The 14650-nt window shown below is 42.7% G+C and overlaps 1 protein-coding gene across 1 annotated transcript in view; it reads left to right on the forward strand.

Annotated features, from left to right (window-relative positions):
• LOC146784046 (acyl-CoA dehydrogenase family member 11-like) overlaps positions 1-14650 on the forward strand; it is a 502630-nt gene that overhangs the window by 278316 nt on the left and 209664 nt on the right. Inside the window, exon 9 of the mRNA XM_085635447.1 lies at positions 6459-6558. Within this exon, the coding sequence (XP_085491573.1) occupies positions 6459-6558 (100 nt within the window). The remainder of the gene's footprint in view (positions 1-6458; positions 6559-14650) is intronic.

The raw sequence follows: 14650 nt of genomic DNA on the forward strand, positions 1-14650 counted from the left end.
TGCATTTTTCTGTAGAAAAGTACAGTGTTGTAAATAAAGCATAAACCACATTGCAGCATTAGGGTAGAAATGTGCTGCATAGTGAACTAACTTGACGAATGTGGTCTAAATGTGAAGAAAAAGTAGGCTAAAGGTGCCTGTCAGGACATAAGTGCATCACCCGCACTCAGCATACACTGTAAATTTAAGAAATCCAGCAGATTCCATTACTCAGCATGCACTGTTCTGGCAGTTTGTGTCAGTTCTGTTTTTCCTGCTTGTGCTGACTGGAATATTCTGAGAATATTAACTCGAGACAATTATTTTCCCATCTTGGCTCATCATTTTTTAAAGACTAGAACCTTTCCTTGTATTTTTACACCTTTAGGTAATTTTGTTTTCTTCACTAGGCTTCACTTTTAGTGAAGTGGCTCTGCTGTGGAGAAAATACATCTGTTTCTGATCCTCATGGCCTATGTGTGGTCTGCCTTTCTGCCTCTCATTCTGTTAAGGACTGGTCCTTTGTCAGAAAACGACAAAAAGGGCACCTAAAGGCGAAGAAGGAATACGCCTGAGTGGAAAACTAGAAGAAATCATAGCTGAGGAGGAAAGGAAGAAGCAGATGAAAACAGGTGGGGCTATCAAGGCTCCTCCTCATGAAAAGGACTCCATTAGAGGTGGATCGACGGAGAGGACATGTCAAAAACATCATCACCCTCATTTCACTCAGTGCACTCCCGACGCATTCTGGGGCACTGGTTCACGTTGATACCATCAGTACTGCTGTGTTCACCGTCAAGACGATTTTACACAGAGAGCCCAAGTACCAATAACCTCCTCCATGATACCTCCTCCCTATACGTCAACATCGAAACCACCTGCTTCGACAGTAACGGTTACAATACAGGAAGTAGCACTGGTCAAGACACAGTCACATCATAGACCTTTGACTGCAGCAACTCCACAGCATCGGGATTCGATGTTGACAGACTCCACGGAGTTGTCTTCGTCATCGAGACATCACATATAGGCACGGAGAACATCCATGCGTGAGATCAACGTCAAGAAAATCAATGTCAAGGCAGTCTACAGCCTCACACTCCGTGTTCAATTCATTCTGGCAAAGACATCCCTATGGAAGAAACAATACTTCTCATTCCAGCAGAGGAAGAGACCAAGATTTAGCATTCCAGCAGAGAAACTGTTGTTAGAACCCCTGCACCCATTTACTCTACCATCTCTTTCACAACCTTCTGTGTCTCATCATATCATCACTGCTCCATCACCAATAAGAGAACTGCATGTGGCAACAGAAATTTAAGTCATTCTAAGAACACCCAAAAATACTTCACCTTCTTATTCACGTGCTCCTGATCAGTGTAAATGCAGAATACCCTCCACCTCCCTGAGCCCATCACGATATCACACATCTGACGCATCATATACGCCTATTTCAACTCCAGCCTCTCCATTAAGGACTTCCCCAGTGAATGATATTCTGACATTCCATGATGTCCTTGTTAGAGATCCAACTAATCTTAGCATACAGAGAGAGAATCCTACAGTTTTGGTTAGAACGAAAACATTACAAACCCGAGCTTCTCCAAAATCTATTCTGCCACTGGCTCCAGGATTTACTGAGCTTACAGAAGAAAAATTCTTCAGTCCAGGAACTTTAAAATCGTCGACGCCATGTCTCCTTAAGAAATACAAATCTTCCCAGATAGGTCCTTTATTTCTTCGTGAGGAACTAAAACTGGACTCAGTAATATCTCAGTAATGCGTAAGACTCATCTATCGGCACAAGAGACATTGGTGCAAGCAGAAAGAGACAGTGCGAAGATGGATGCAGTGGACAGGAAGTCTCTGCACCAATAGCCCTCAAATCGGCCAGTGTCTCTGCCCTTAACAGCAGGTATGACAGAGCGCTATGAGAATCCTTACTCACCTTTGCAGATGATCTACCAAAGGATAAAGGCAAGACTTCCTCGAAGTTTTGAATGAAGCGCTATCTAGTCATAAGCACAGCCATCGATGCAACAGACGTAGTAGTGATTTCCTTCCATGGACTGCACTATGACAGGCAGCATGGCTTTTCCTAACATCTCTAAAGTCAGATGAGACACCACTCCAGGAACATCATGCTCCCACAGCCACTAACAATGAGCAGCACACTCCATTCCATCTACTCCGCCCACCACTCTGGTGAGAGGATGTGTATTAAAAACCTGGAAGAGTGGAAAAGAATTAAAATTGACAAATGGGTTTTACAAATTATCCAGAAAAGTTAAAGTTTCCACATCCCATAATACCACCGAAATGAGAACCACAACACCAGCTACTTCATCTTTAGGTAGAAATGCAACTCCACTCTAAAAACAAGCAATTGAACCAGTCCCTTCATCGCAAAGAGGGAAGGTATCTATTCAATATTTCTTTTGGTCCTCAAGAAAGGACCAAAGCAAGAATTCAGACCCATACTATACCTGGAGCAAGCCATCAAATACCTCTACATGGAAACATTCAGGATCCTAGCTTTACATCCGATCAAGCAACAGCTCATGAAGAGAGGCTGGATGTGCTCTGTGGGTCTTCAGGATACATAATTCCACATTCCAATAGCAGAAAAGCTCAGGAAATGTGTCTGCATCCTTGTTGGCAAAACTCACTACCAATCCAAGATACTACCATTCAGCCTCAAATCGTCACCAACGGCGTCCTCCAAATGCATGGCAGTAGTTGCAGTCAAACGTTTTGTCTACCTATACTTATACTTTATCAGATTGGCTGATAAAGGCATACAGTTCATATAAGGTTCAAGATATTAGCTTCACTACTGCATTGTTAGACCAGCTAGGTCTTTGTGTAAACCTTTAAAAGTCAGATTGTCTTCAGTTTAAGTTCTGGATTACCTAGGAGTATCTCTGAACAGCATCACAGTAGAATTGTTTTCTTCGGTAGCCAGAGTATGTACCATTTCTCAGAAAAGTCACCAGTTATTACACGCCACAAAGCAGACAGTGAGACTAGTTTCCTTTCTGCTAGGATCTATGGCCTCTTGCATTTTGCTAGTACTCAATGCTAGTCTACTTGAGACCACTACAACAGTGCTTGGAAGATCAGTGGTGGCAACATCACAGTGATTGGTAAAATAGAATCTCATTGACTCAACAAGCTCAACAGTCCCTTCCTTGGTTGCTCAACAGACAGAATCTACTTAAAGACTTCCCATTCCACCTGGACCACCCTACTCAGACCATTGCGACTGATGCGTCTCTTAATAGTATTACAGTTCAGGGTCAGTAGTCTCTGAAACATAAAACGATACCACAGCCACGTTCTCAAGCTCAAAGCAGTCCACCTCACTCTTATGGCCTTTTTACCAGCACTATCCACAGACAGAGTTATACTGCAGGCAGACAGTATCACCACCATGTTCTATTTAAATAAACAAGAAGGAAGAAAACCAATAATTTTATCATTACAAGTCAAAACTATTTGGCATTGGTTAGTAGCAAGAAATCTATCTCTTCAAGTTGTTCACCTGCCAGAACCATCAGGCCGACCTACTCAGCAAATGCTTCTATGAAAATTAAGTGGGAGCTCAATGATGACATCTTGCATTCTGACTTTCGAGATTGAGGTTTCCCAGAAATAGACTTATTAGCTGCTAGAAAAATGCAAAATGCACAATCCACAGATCCAGAATGTGGGACCCACAATCTATGGGCATCGCTCTTTTGATGACTTGGTCAGGCAGATTTCTACACAGTTTTCCCCCGATACCATTGATACCATCTGAAAATCATGAATGTCAAACAATCCCTCTCGACCATGATCCTTATACCACCGGAATGGCTCAGGCAATGATTGTTTCCAGAGCTACTTCACCTAGCGCTCAAAACCCTCAAGAAATTACCATTCAACCACAATCTACCGTCCTGGATAGGGGGAAAAATTCTCCTACACAAAATACAATCCTTGAATTTGGCAGCATGGCTCCTGAGATCATACAGTATGGACACTTAAATTGGATGGAAATTCTTAAGGAAACAAAGATACTATCTACCAGGAGTTCCTATGCTTTAAAGTGTAAATGATTTGTGATTTGATGCCTTGACAACAGTCATGATTCTATTTCATGGCTGGAAAATATTATCCTCCTGTACTTGTTGCACTTGGCACACTACAAGCTTCAGTTTTCTTCTATCAAAGTGCAACTAACCAACATTGCTGCTTTTCGTAAAGTACCGAACCACAGGTTATTCCTCAGAATTCCAGTAATCAAAGACTTAATGGGAGGACTAAAACAGATTTACCCTCCAGTTAAAAGGCTTGCCTCCCCCCCCCAACCCCCCCAAGGGATCTAAATATGGTTTCCCTTTAAACTCATAGCTCCTTGCTTCAAGTCTATGAAATGTCCAGGAACACTTAAAAGGACAGAGACCAGATCAGTCCGCATGGACTACAAGAAGAACTAATGCAGACATGAGAAGCCAGTGTCCAGAAAAGCTGAGGGACATGAAGACAGAGCTACTCCTATCTCTGCTCCTGCCACAATTTCAAAGGCCCCTCCACTGTGGAAAACCTAGAAATAGATCTCGAAGGGAACATGTTGATGTCCATGATGTCAAAGGTAGGGTTAGTGACTACATATTTGCTGTTTAGAGCTGGTACAACGTCGATGTAACTTAGGTCATTGTCAAAAACGACATTGCAGCATCCATCAACGTCAAGGAGGCATTCATTATGAAGGAATACAGCTATTTAAAAGTGTCTCTGAAATGTGGCTGCAAGAAGTCCAAGGTCTTTAGTAGTAGATCCAGACGGGCAGCCCAGCTGCTTGTGTACAAGAAGGAATGCATCCTTCTCCATATAGGCCCAAATCCTGTGGAACTCACTCCTTGCAAACACCAGAAACGTTGATAACCATCTGGAATTTAGGAAGGTAGAAAAAACATGGTTCTTCCACAGCAGATGATAACGTGTCCACCAACCAGCTGTCAGAACCATTCACTATCACAAGAAAGGCTATAATGCTTGGCATGACCACATGCACAGCTGTCTCTTACTTTCATTCTCTTTTATACTTCAGTATACACATAAGCACAGCTAACACGTGTGCATCTTCACTATATGAGTAGCCTGTATTAATGTGGAATGGTCCTGAGGGGTGAATGTCCAGTCGTTCATTGCCACCAGGTGTGCTGCCCCATAGTACGCCCTAACGTCTGGGAGTTTATACCCCCATTGTAAGAGTTACGCTGAAGCGTGGAGAGGACTATTCTAGGGTGCTTACCACACCATTGCGGGGAGTGCAGATCGCTCCCCATCTTGACAAACAAGACCTCTGGCAGTGGGTAGTAGGTATTCTCCATGGCAAATAAGAGATTTGGGAGTGTAATTATTTTAAAAATTGCAGCTCTACCCAGCAATGCCTACCTATAAAGGACTCCGCCGGTACTATCCAAATATCCACCAATCTCAAATAATTGGAATATGATGCGCAATAAAACTCCATCATTTGTCAAGCCTCAGATGCATGCTATATTTAAAGTATGTTTGCTGTAGAAATGCTATTTATGTACCTCACCGTCACAAAGTGCAGCCCTCTGAAGTCTTAAGTTAGAACATTAATCTTACTTCCCATGTCCTTGTCAACAGTTAAGGCCATTACATGGTCAGATCATTTTTAAAAGAGAAACCTTGAGAGCATGTGAAAAAGAATGTATGCATTGATGTCCTCATGCATGCAGAGTAGTGACTGCCCAAAACTCTGCATTAACTACTAAGTAAATACTTTTTTAGTTTCCACTAAAAGGTACCCGGAAGTTGAGAATAAAACCCTATACAGTTGGAATAACAGATTCACTTTGAACATGACTTTTGTTCTACAAAGATTAAGGCCCTTACATAAAGTCATGTTTCCTGAGCCTGACGACCTGGATTCTAGCCCTGACCCCACAGACACATGCTTCAACTCATACATGAACATCTCTAGGGGAGGTACAGATGGGTTGCTTATGGGGCTGATATGGGTTTGTCCCACACAATTATTTAGACTGCCTTACTAAACGCCAAAGTTTTAGGGGTCATTATCCATACTATTCAACATATTTGTTTTGTTATTTGGGAACAAGCCACATTGTTAGAAGATGTGATGGCACAATCTCACTTTGCTTAGGTTGGCACAAGTCCTTGGACTGGCTCTGCTCATGTGGTACACCTAATATCAGTTGATGGTGTCATTAACTGACTAATTGCAACATAACAGGTCCCGTATAAGAGGGTCTGCAAAAGCTAAATTGTAATACTGATGTATAGCTATATAATTTATGGAATGTTTGCCTGATATATGCAGCATCCTTAATACGGGTTTAAGAAAATCCCACTGCTGATCCTAGTTGTGAAAAGGAAACAATGTTGTTGATAGATTGCATTTTTGTCAGTTAAATAAATATTTATAATTTCTCCTCCAGGGTGATCAATTTAGGGAGAGAGTATGCCAGCAAGCGTTATGTGTTTGGGAAGTTCATCAAGGATCACCCTCTTCACATTCAGACTATGGCACACATGGAAGTAAGTAAAGGCACCCAGAAGAGATCTCTAATCTCTAGTATGCAAGAATGAATCTGTAATTGATAGTGCAAGAAATCAATACAGGGCTCTTGTCTCTATGGTGGAGATCAGGAAGGGATCCAGCGTATATCATTGATAGAATGGAACTGCTTTGTACTGACAGAAAGAATGCAAAACCACATCTTTACCAGTGTGGGAAAAGTCCCAGTATTGCTCCACAGAATGAAAGACGAGACGTTCACAGCCTTTTGGGAAAGGAATTTCCGTTTCTCTATTGTTTGTGATAGCTGGAAATGGCCAGCAACATCGCATGTATTCATAGTATTCTTCCACTAAATCCAAACTTCAATGTTCTGCTCTTACAGGCCTCAAAAACTATTTCTTTATGTTTGACAGCTTTATTAAAGAATTGATAACAAAAGGGAGATATCAGCATACACTGCAACAATACAGAATCCAGTGAAAAAACTTAACACTGCTAATATCAATGTTAGAAACCCAAAACGCATTTTTAAGAGAATTTTAACATTGAGGGAGACAAGAGAAGGGATAAGATAAGGGAGGAAAAGAGGGGGGAGGGGAGGGGAAGAGATAAAGATAATAATACAGACCATAAGTTATCAAAGAATTACGGCGTATATTCAAACTATATAAATCAGCGATGCAAAATTACCATCATAAACAAACAGTAGTGTTAAATAAACCTATATGGGATAACAAAAGGAGAGAGTTCAAGTCATTCAAGGGGGTTTAAAATTTTCTGCATTGAGACGTATAGGCTTCTTCAGGGCCAAGCAGTCCAGATACGTGGTGAGGGGCAACCAGAAAAGATCAACATTACGAACAGGTTTACAAGTGGAGGCAAAGGAAACGTCCAGTCTGTGAAAATGGCATAAGGAATTCCACCAGCCTTGTAAGGAAATAGTAGCTAGAGATTTCCAGTTGGAAGAGATGTGTTGGAAAGCAAGAGCAAGCGTCCGGTCAAAGAGACCGTGTAGATGAACGGGTAGGTTCAAAGGTTCAGAAAGACTACCCAAAAAGAGAAAGGAATTTGTAAAAGAGGAAGGGAGAGGGAAGATACGAGAGAGGCATGACCACACTTTCCCCCAGAAGGTAGAGACAACTGGGCACAGAAAAAACAGATGAAAAAGGTCAGCATCAGAAGAACCGCAAGTCCAGCATTTAGAGTCAGAGGAGGGGGAAAAACGAGATAAAGAAAGAGGAGACAGATAGAGTCTGTGATACAGATAAAATAAGGATTGAGTAAGAGAAGCAGAGCGAGAAATTTTTAAAGATCTGGACCACAGCTTATCCCAAAGAGTAATCGGCCAAGTACAACAAAAATCTGTTTCCCAAGAGAGCTCCACTTTAGTTTTGACACGATTTGGGTTAGGAGATACAAAAGATTTATAGATGAGAGATGCTTTAGGGAGTGTAGCAAGAATATTGAGAAGAGGAGGAGGAGGTGGCGATGATGATGTAGGGAGAGAATAATAACGATCAAGGATAATTGCCATGAGGGTTGTGAATTTCTGCAAAAAGGAACGAGGGTATCGAAATAAAAGTTGGAATTGGGGAAAAGAGCAAGGGGATGTACCGTCAAAAAGTTGGTTGACCCACATTACGCCCTTTACCCTCCACGATCTCCAAAAAATGGGTCTATTCTTTAGAAGAATAAGAGAATTATACCAGATAGGAGAATTTAAAAAGGACGTACGTGTAACCATAGAGGGAAGAACCAAAGGATTTAAAAGGGAAAAAGTGTGTGTGTAGAGAATCGTACCACCTCGGCAAAGGAGAAGGGTAATAATAAAGAGTGTTCAATGAGAAGCCAAAGAGGCGTGAAAGGAGAAAGAGTTGATGAGATCCATCTCGAGGCCTGACGTAAAGAAAAGGACCTATGATAAAGACGGAAATCAGGGAAGTTAACCCCACCATTAGATTTGGGTTTACGGAGGGTGGCAAGAGAAATTCTGGATTTCTTATCTTTCCAGAGAAATCAAGAAAGAAGAGAATCGATTTTTTTAAAATAAAATGTAGGGATATGAACCGGCAACATAGAGAAGGTATAAATTAGAATAGGAGCAATCATCATTTTAATTGAATCCAATCGACCCCACCAGGAAAGAAAGAGGGGATTCCAGGCTGAGAGCGATTGATCAATCCTAGAAATAACTGCCAACATATTTAATTTAACCGAGGATGAGATGGAATTGGAAAACCAAATGCCAAGATATTTAATCTTGGAGCTACTCCAAACAAAACCAGTAGCAGAGAAAAGATGGGGGAGACAAGATGAGGTGAGAGGGAGAATTTCCGTTTTGTCCGAGTTGATCTTATAACCTGAGACCAAAGAGAAGGAGTTAAACTCGGATAACAAGGGGGGTATGGAAGATTCAGGATCAGAAATAAACAATAAGATATCGTCCGCATAGGCAGAAAGTTTCAATTGATTAGAACCATATGGGAAACCAGAAATGGAAGTGTTATTGCGAATGTAAGATAAAAAGGGTTCAAGAGTCAAGACAAAGAGGAGTGGAGAGAGAGGACAACCTTGACGAACACCCCTCTGAAGGTTGAAAGATGGAGAAAGCTGTCCATTCACAAGTACCGAGGCTTTGAGGCCAGAATAAAGAAGAGAGATAAGGGATATAAATTTGATACCAAAGCCATGCCAACGCAATGAAGCAAACAAAAAAGACCAATCAACCCTATCAAAGGCCTTCTCTGCGTCGACAGAGATAGCAGCAAGAGGGGTTGAGAGTGAGGAAGCTTTATTTAGGACGTTAAGAAAAAGGCGAGAGTTGTCCGATGTAAGTCTACCCTTAACGAAGCCACATTGCTCTTTGCCAATGAGATGAGGCATAAGGGGATCAAGGCGCATTGCTAGTAATTTGGCAAAAATTTTGTAGTCTACATTGACTAACGAGATCGGCCGATAATTTTTACATAATTGATGATCTCAACCCTCTTTGGGGATCAGACAAATGGTAGCATCTTGAAAAGAGCCTTCTGCCTTGCCGGATGAGGAAAATGATTGAAAGAGGGTTAAAAGTTTAGGCAATAAAATGTCTGAAAAGTGCAGATAAAATTCCACAGGAAAGCCGTCAGGGCCAGGGGTTTTACCTTTAGTAAGAGAGTTCAAGGCTGTAGAGAGTTCATTTAATGAGTGATCAAGTTCAAGATCCGGAAAATTAAGATGAGAGTTAGACGGTTTAGGAAGATTTTCAAAATAATTCTGAATAAGAGAAGGAGTTGGAGGGCACTCCGGGGTGTAAAGATTCTGGTAAAACAATTGAAATTGCTTAAGGATTTCTTTGTCTTTGTGGAGAAGAGTGCCTGCAGAAGAATAAATAGAGTCAATAAGAGTGCGTTTCTTACGGGATTTAAGATAGTTAGCCAAGAGTTTACCAGATTTATTGCGACCTCCATAATACCTTGCACTACTGCGAAGAAGAACCGAAGAAGCATTGTCCGTAGTTAATTTATTGAATTCCAGCTTAGCTCGTAAGAGATCCGGTGACATAAATTTATCTGAAGAGGTGTAAAACTGATGCTCCAAAAATTTTATATGGGCCAGGGAGGATTTCCGCTTTTGAGTAAACTGTTTCTTCTTCCGAGAGACGAAGTCAATAATGAATCCCCTCGCAGAGGCTTTAAAGGAATCCCAAAGAGTATGGGAAGAAATACTAGGATCAGAATTGAGAAGAAAGAATTCTTCAACAAAAGAGCGAAAAGAGGAAGAAAAGTTGGGATCAGTAAGAAGTGCGCTATTAAAGCGCCACCGGGAGGGTTTAGGATGTGGTGGGAGTAGGTCAAAATCCGTCACAATGGGAGCGTGGTCCGAGATGACAATAGGTTCAATGGAAGAAGACAAAACATTCTGAGATAAAGATTTAGAGAGAAAAATATAGTCAATGTGAGAAAAAGATGAGTGAGGAGGAGAGAAAAAGGAATAGTCCAACGTGTCAGGGTGTGCAAGACGCCAAGAGTCAATAAGGTGTGATTGTGAAATGGTATTAAGAAATTGTTTGTGGGGTTTGTGTGGTGTGAAACAGACTGTGGATTTACGGTCAAGGAACGGGTCAACAATCTGGTTGCAATCACCACCAAAAATAAATGATCCATCCTTATATTGAATACATTTCTTTGTAATCAAAGGCTAAAAAGAACAATCTGCTTGTACAGGTCCATAAACATTGAAAACAGTTAAAGGAATAGAGTTCAGTAGTAATTTGGCTAATATCCAACGACCTTCAGAGTCCGTCTCTTGGGACAGAACCGTACATTTAAGTCTTTTGTGACAAAGAATAGCGACTCCATTCTTTTTGTTGTCAGAGGGTGAAAATAAAACTGTACCCACCCAACTTCTTTTTAACTTAAGAGATTCAACATCATTAAGGTGGGTTTCTTGCAAGAGAGCTATATCTGGGTTATAGGAAGCTAAATGGGAAAGAACTCTCTGCCGCTTAATGGGATTAATGAAACCTTTTACATTCCAGGTAACAACTTTGAATTAACAAATAACATAGAATCAAATAGGACAGGAAAAGTGAAAAAGAGGGGGCATGCGCAAAAGACAAGCCGAAAAAGAGAAAACTCTGAGGAATATCGATAAGGTAGGTTGAAAAAGAAAAGTGAGGGGTAAAGAGAAATGAAGGAGAACCGGAATTGATCAACCAGTAAAGGGGAGAGAAAAGGAAACAGGAAAAGAAAGAGATTACAAGGAGAGACAGCACATATCCCAAAGGGATGACTGAAGTAAACATACCTGAGGGGAGTACGAAATAGGACAACGGGGAAATGGCGACACTCAACCAGACAGATCCCCCAAGACGGGAGACCAGGCCGGATCGCACCGGAACAAAGAACATAACCGAAGAGCCAGGTGGAGAGGAATTCGGTCCATCTAGATAAATGAATAAAGAATGAGTAACATTTGAGAATAGGAAGACATACTATGACGATCAAAGGGTGAAAATACAAGAGCGACACATAAAGGAAAGAACTGAACACAATTATTAAACAAAGGATAGAGAGAGTTTAAAGTTAGATACAGGGGAATAAGAAAAGTATGTTTTATAATCTAATACGAAGAGACTAATAAACGGAAACAAAGACAGGGACAAAAATGGATGACCTGTAAGGGAAGCAAAAGTTAGACATTTTCAAGTAATCTGTAGGCGTAAAGCAGTTAAACAATCAGCCACAAGAAGAGGAAGAGGTCTCCATAGCAGAATTAGAACGAATATGAATGAAGTTTTTGAGTTCAGCAGGATCCTGGAAGGTCCAAGTCTGATTTTGGTGCGTAACTTTGAAAGTGCATGGGTGGAATAAACCATATCTAGCACCAAGAGACCTCAAAGGAGCTCGTAGAGATAAAAATTCCTTCCGACGAGAGGCAGTAGCATTTGAAACATCTTGGGAAAGATACACTCTCTGACCCAACCAGGAGACCTGACGCTTGGCCCTGGACGCTGAGAGAACAGTGAGAAGATCTGTGAACTTCAAAAAAGAATAATGACTCCCCTTGGCTTGGCTGATGTGGACGAGCGAGGACCAAGTCTATGTGCTCTCTGAATATTAAGAGAAGTGGTGGACGGCATATCCAAAAGCTTCGGAAGAAAGGAGGAGAAAAAGAGCACAGGGTCGTCCCCCTCTAAAGATTCCGGCAAACCATAAATACGAAGGTTGTTCCTCCTATTTCTGTTTTCCAATTCCTCCGTATGCTGTTGAAGCGCCAAAACAGATTTTTCCAAAGAGGAGACCCGCTGGGAAGTAGATTGAAGATCCGAAATCTGATGCTCCACAGATGTAACTCTGTTATCCATGGACGACCATTTCTCCTCAAGAAACTGCATCTTACTGTTGGTCTCCTCCACAAACGGCCGAAGAGCACGAATTTCCTCTAAAAGCATCTCCATGGAAATAGGGGATGGCGACTTCTCTGATGAAGAGGAATCTTGTTTAAGACGCTTAGAAGATGTTGACGGAGGCGAAGATTTGCTTAAAGGCGGCTGTGCTGAGGAAGAACGAGGGAGAGCTACTCCCGCCATTGGCGCTGCTTTGGGAGGAGAGTCCACCGTTGAATGAGGTAAAGACGTTACCACAGGAGAGCTCCCCGAAGGAGTAAAGACAAATTTTGGGTTGCGTAACTTGCCCATAGAAAGCCAATCACAAATAACCATGCAGCAAGCAAGAGGACGACTATATAAAGGAAGACCAGAATGTGAAGGCATCCACTCACATATAATGCGACAGCAATAACCATAGGAGAGCCTGGGGAGTGATTAAAGAAATGTTCCAGAAACAGTCCGGGATAATCACATAGGGACAAGCAAGTGCCGGTCTATGCAAAAATGAAGAGCGCAGGATCAGTGACCAACCAGGCCATGGACGCTCCCGTCAGAGGCAATGGTGAACGTAACCAAAGGGGAGGCAAAAACATAGTATGAAAGCCATCGTTGGAGGGTTACCTCATTCCAGTAACATGAAGCAGCACAAGCAATAAGGCAGTCATAGGGCAAGACAGTGTCCAAAAAGAGGATGTATCAGCATTCAGGCAGCGAAGGACACCAAAAAAGGGCCATGTGGGGCAAATGCAGGCAAGCCGGCAGTAAGCACGAGCATCGCGCTTCAAACAAAATGGCGGCCGCTCTCTGAGGAGAGAACGATCGCGGTGAAAAAAGAGGCAGTCCGGCCCTAAAAATGAGTCAAAAAGCGCTCACCAGAAGCGCGCTACATTCTCACAGCCGAAACCGATGTCCGCAGTGCTTATAATCCTCTTCAGAGGGGAACCGGCATAAAAGAAAAGCTCCGGTGCGCCGGAGGTCCCGCGTCAGGCGGCCATCTTGCTCGGCGTCGTGACGACGCCCCTTCCTCAAAAACTATTTCTAACGGCGTTTTAATTGCTTCTTTGCACATTTGGCAGTACAAGTATTCTGGTTTGCTCATTTAGGCTTTTCTGGACCAAAACATTTCTCTGTTACCGATTGAACTAATATACATTAAAAGGCTGACTTTTAGTCAAACTATTTCTTGTTTTCTATTGAAATCGTTTATTTTTTAGAATTGAATCCTTCATATGTTCACATACTTAAACCATTCCCAGTCCCAAGGCTGGAAATCCCTGGTAGCTTTAAAAAGCATTAAGCTGTGTTTAAAAAATGTCCATAGGTCTCATCAAAAGTGTTTAATTAGTAGCACATTAACCTCATTTCAAACAAACTAACCTTCAGACCATGAAGTGGAAGTGCTGGCTAGTAGGGCGGCCATAGCACTGAATGTGTCACCCACCCGATAGCCGGTCAACCATGCATCGTGCTTGTGCCTGTGGGGAGCCATTGTGCCCCTGCCTAGGTTGGCATCACTTATGCCTCAGCCAACCCTGAGTGGGTCATCGCATACCAGGAGGGCATCCCCCAGGGAAGCCCTTAAGGGCTCCAGGGGAGGGATGTTAGGTTGAAGGCTGGGAAGGTACAGATGGGTGTTTGCTGCCCAGGTAGTGAGAACCGCCTGCAACCCACGCCATCCCTCCTGGGGCTTACCCTGCTTGCTTTGGAGTTAGGCTCTCCCAGGAGGATACTCTTGCGAGGTTGTCGATTCTCTTATGGGGCATCCGGGCTCTGAGAAGGTTGTCACTTTCGAGGCAGTGTGGAAGGGAGCAAGCCTTCTTACACCAGGTAGGAAGACGGGCTGGTATGGTGTTTTGAAACATGGGCCGGTCTGCCAACATAGACCTGGTAATGTGCACTTTCTCCTGTGGAGTGTGATTTAGCACCCAGCCTGCCATACAGACTTAGGTGCGCGCACCGGCCCTGGTACTGTTTCAAATAGATGTCCAGACTGCCATCGAAGACTTAAGGTTGCGTCCTGGCACCTATAGCATGTTTGATAGGTGTCCGATCTGCCAACGCAGATCGATGAGTGCATACCTGTACCCCCGGTGGTCTAAGACCCAGGTCAGGCCTGTCGTGCTTGTACCCATGGTGCTAGTGGCGAGGTGCCTGGCCGCTATCGCAGGCCAGGTGTGTGCGATAGCATCCATTAGGGGTCAACCCATGTCCGGCTGGCCAGACCGGGTTGTGTGCGC

The sequence above is a fragment of the Triturus cristatus genome, chromosome 11 (assembly GCF_964204655.1).
Source record: "Triturus cristatus chromosome 11, aTriCri1.1, whole genome shotgun sequence".
NCBI lineage: Eukaryota > Metazoa > Chordata > Amphibia > Caudata > Salamandridae > Triturus > Triturus cristatus.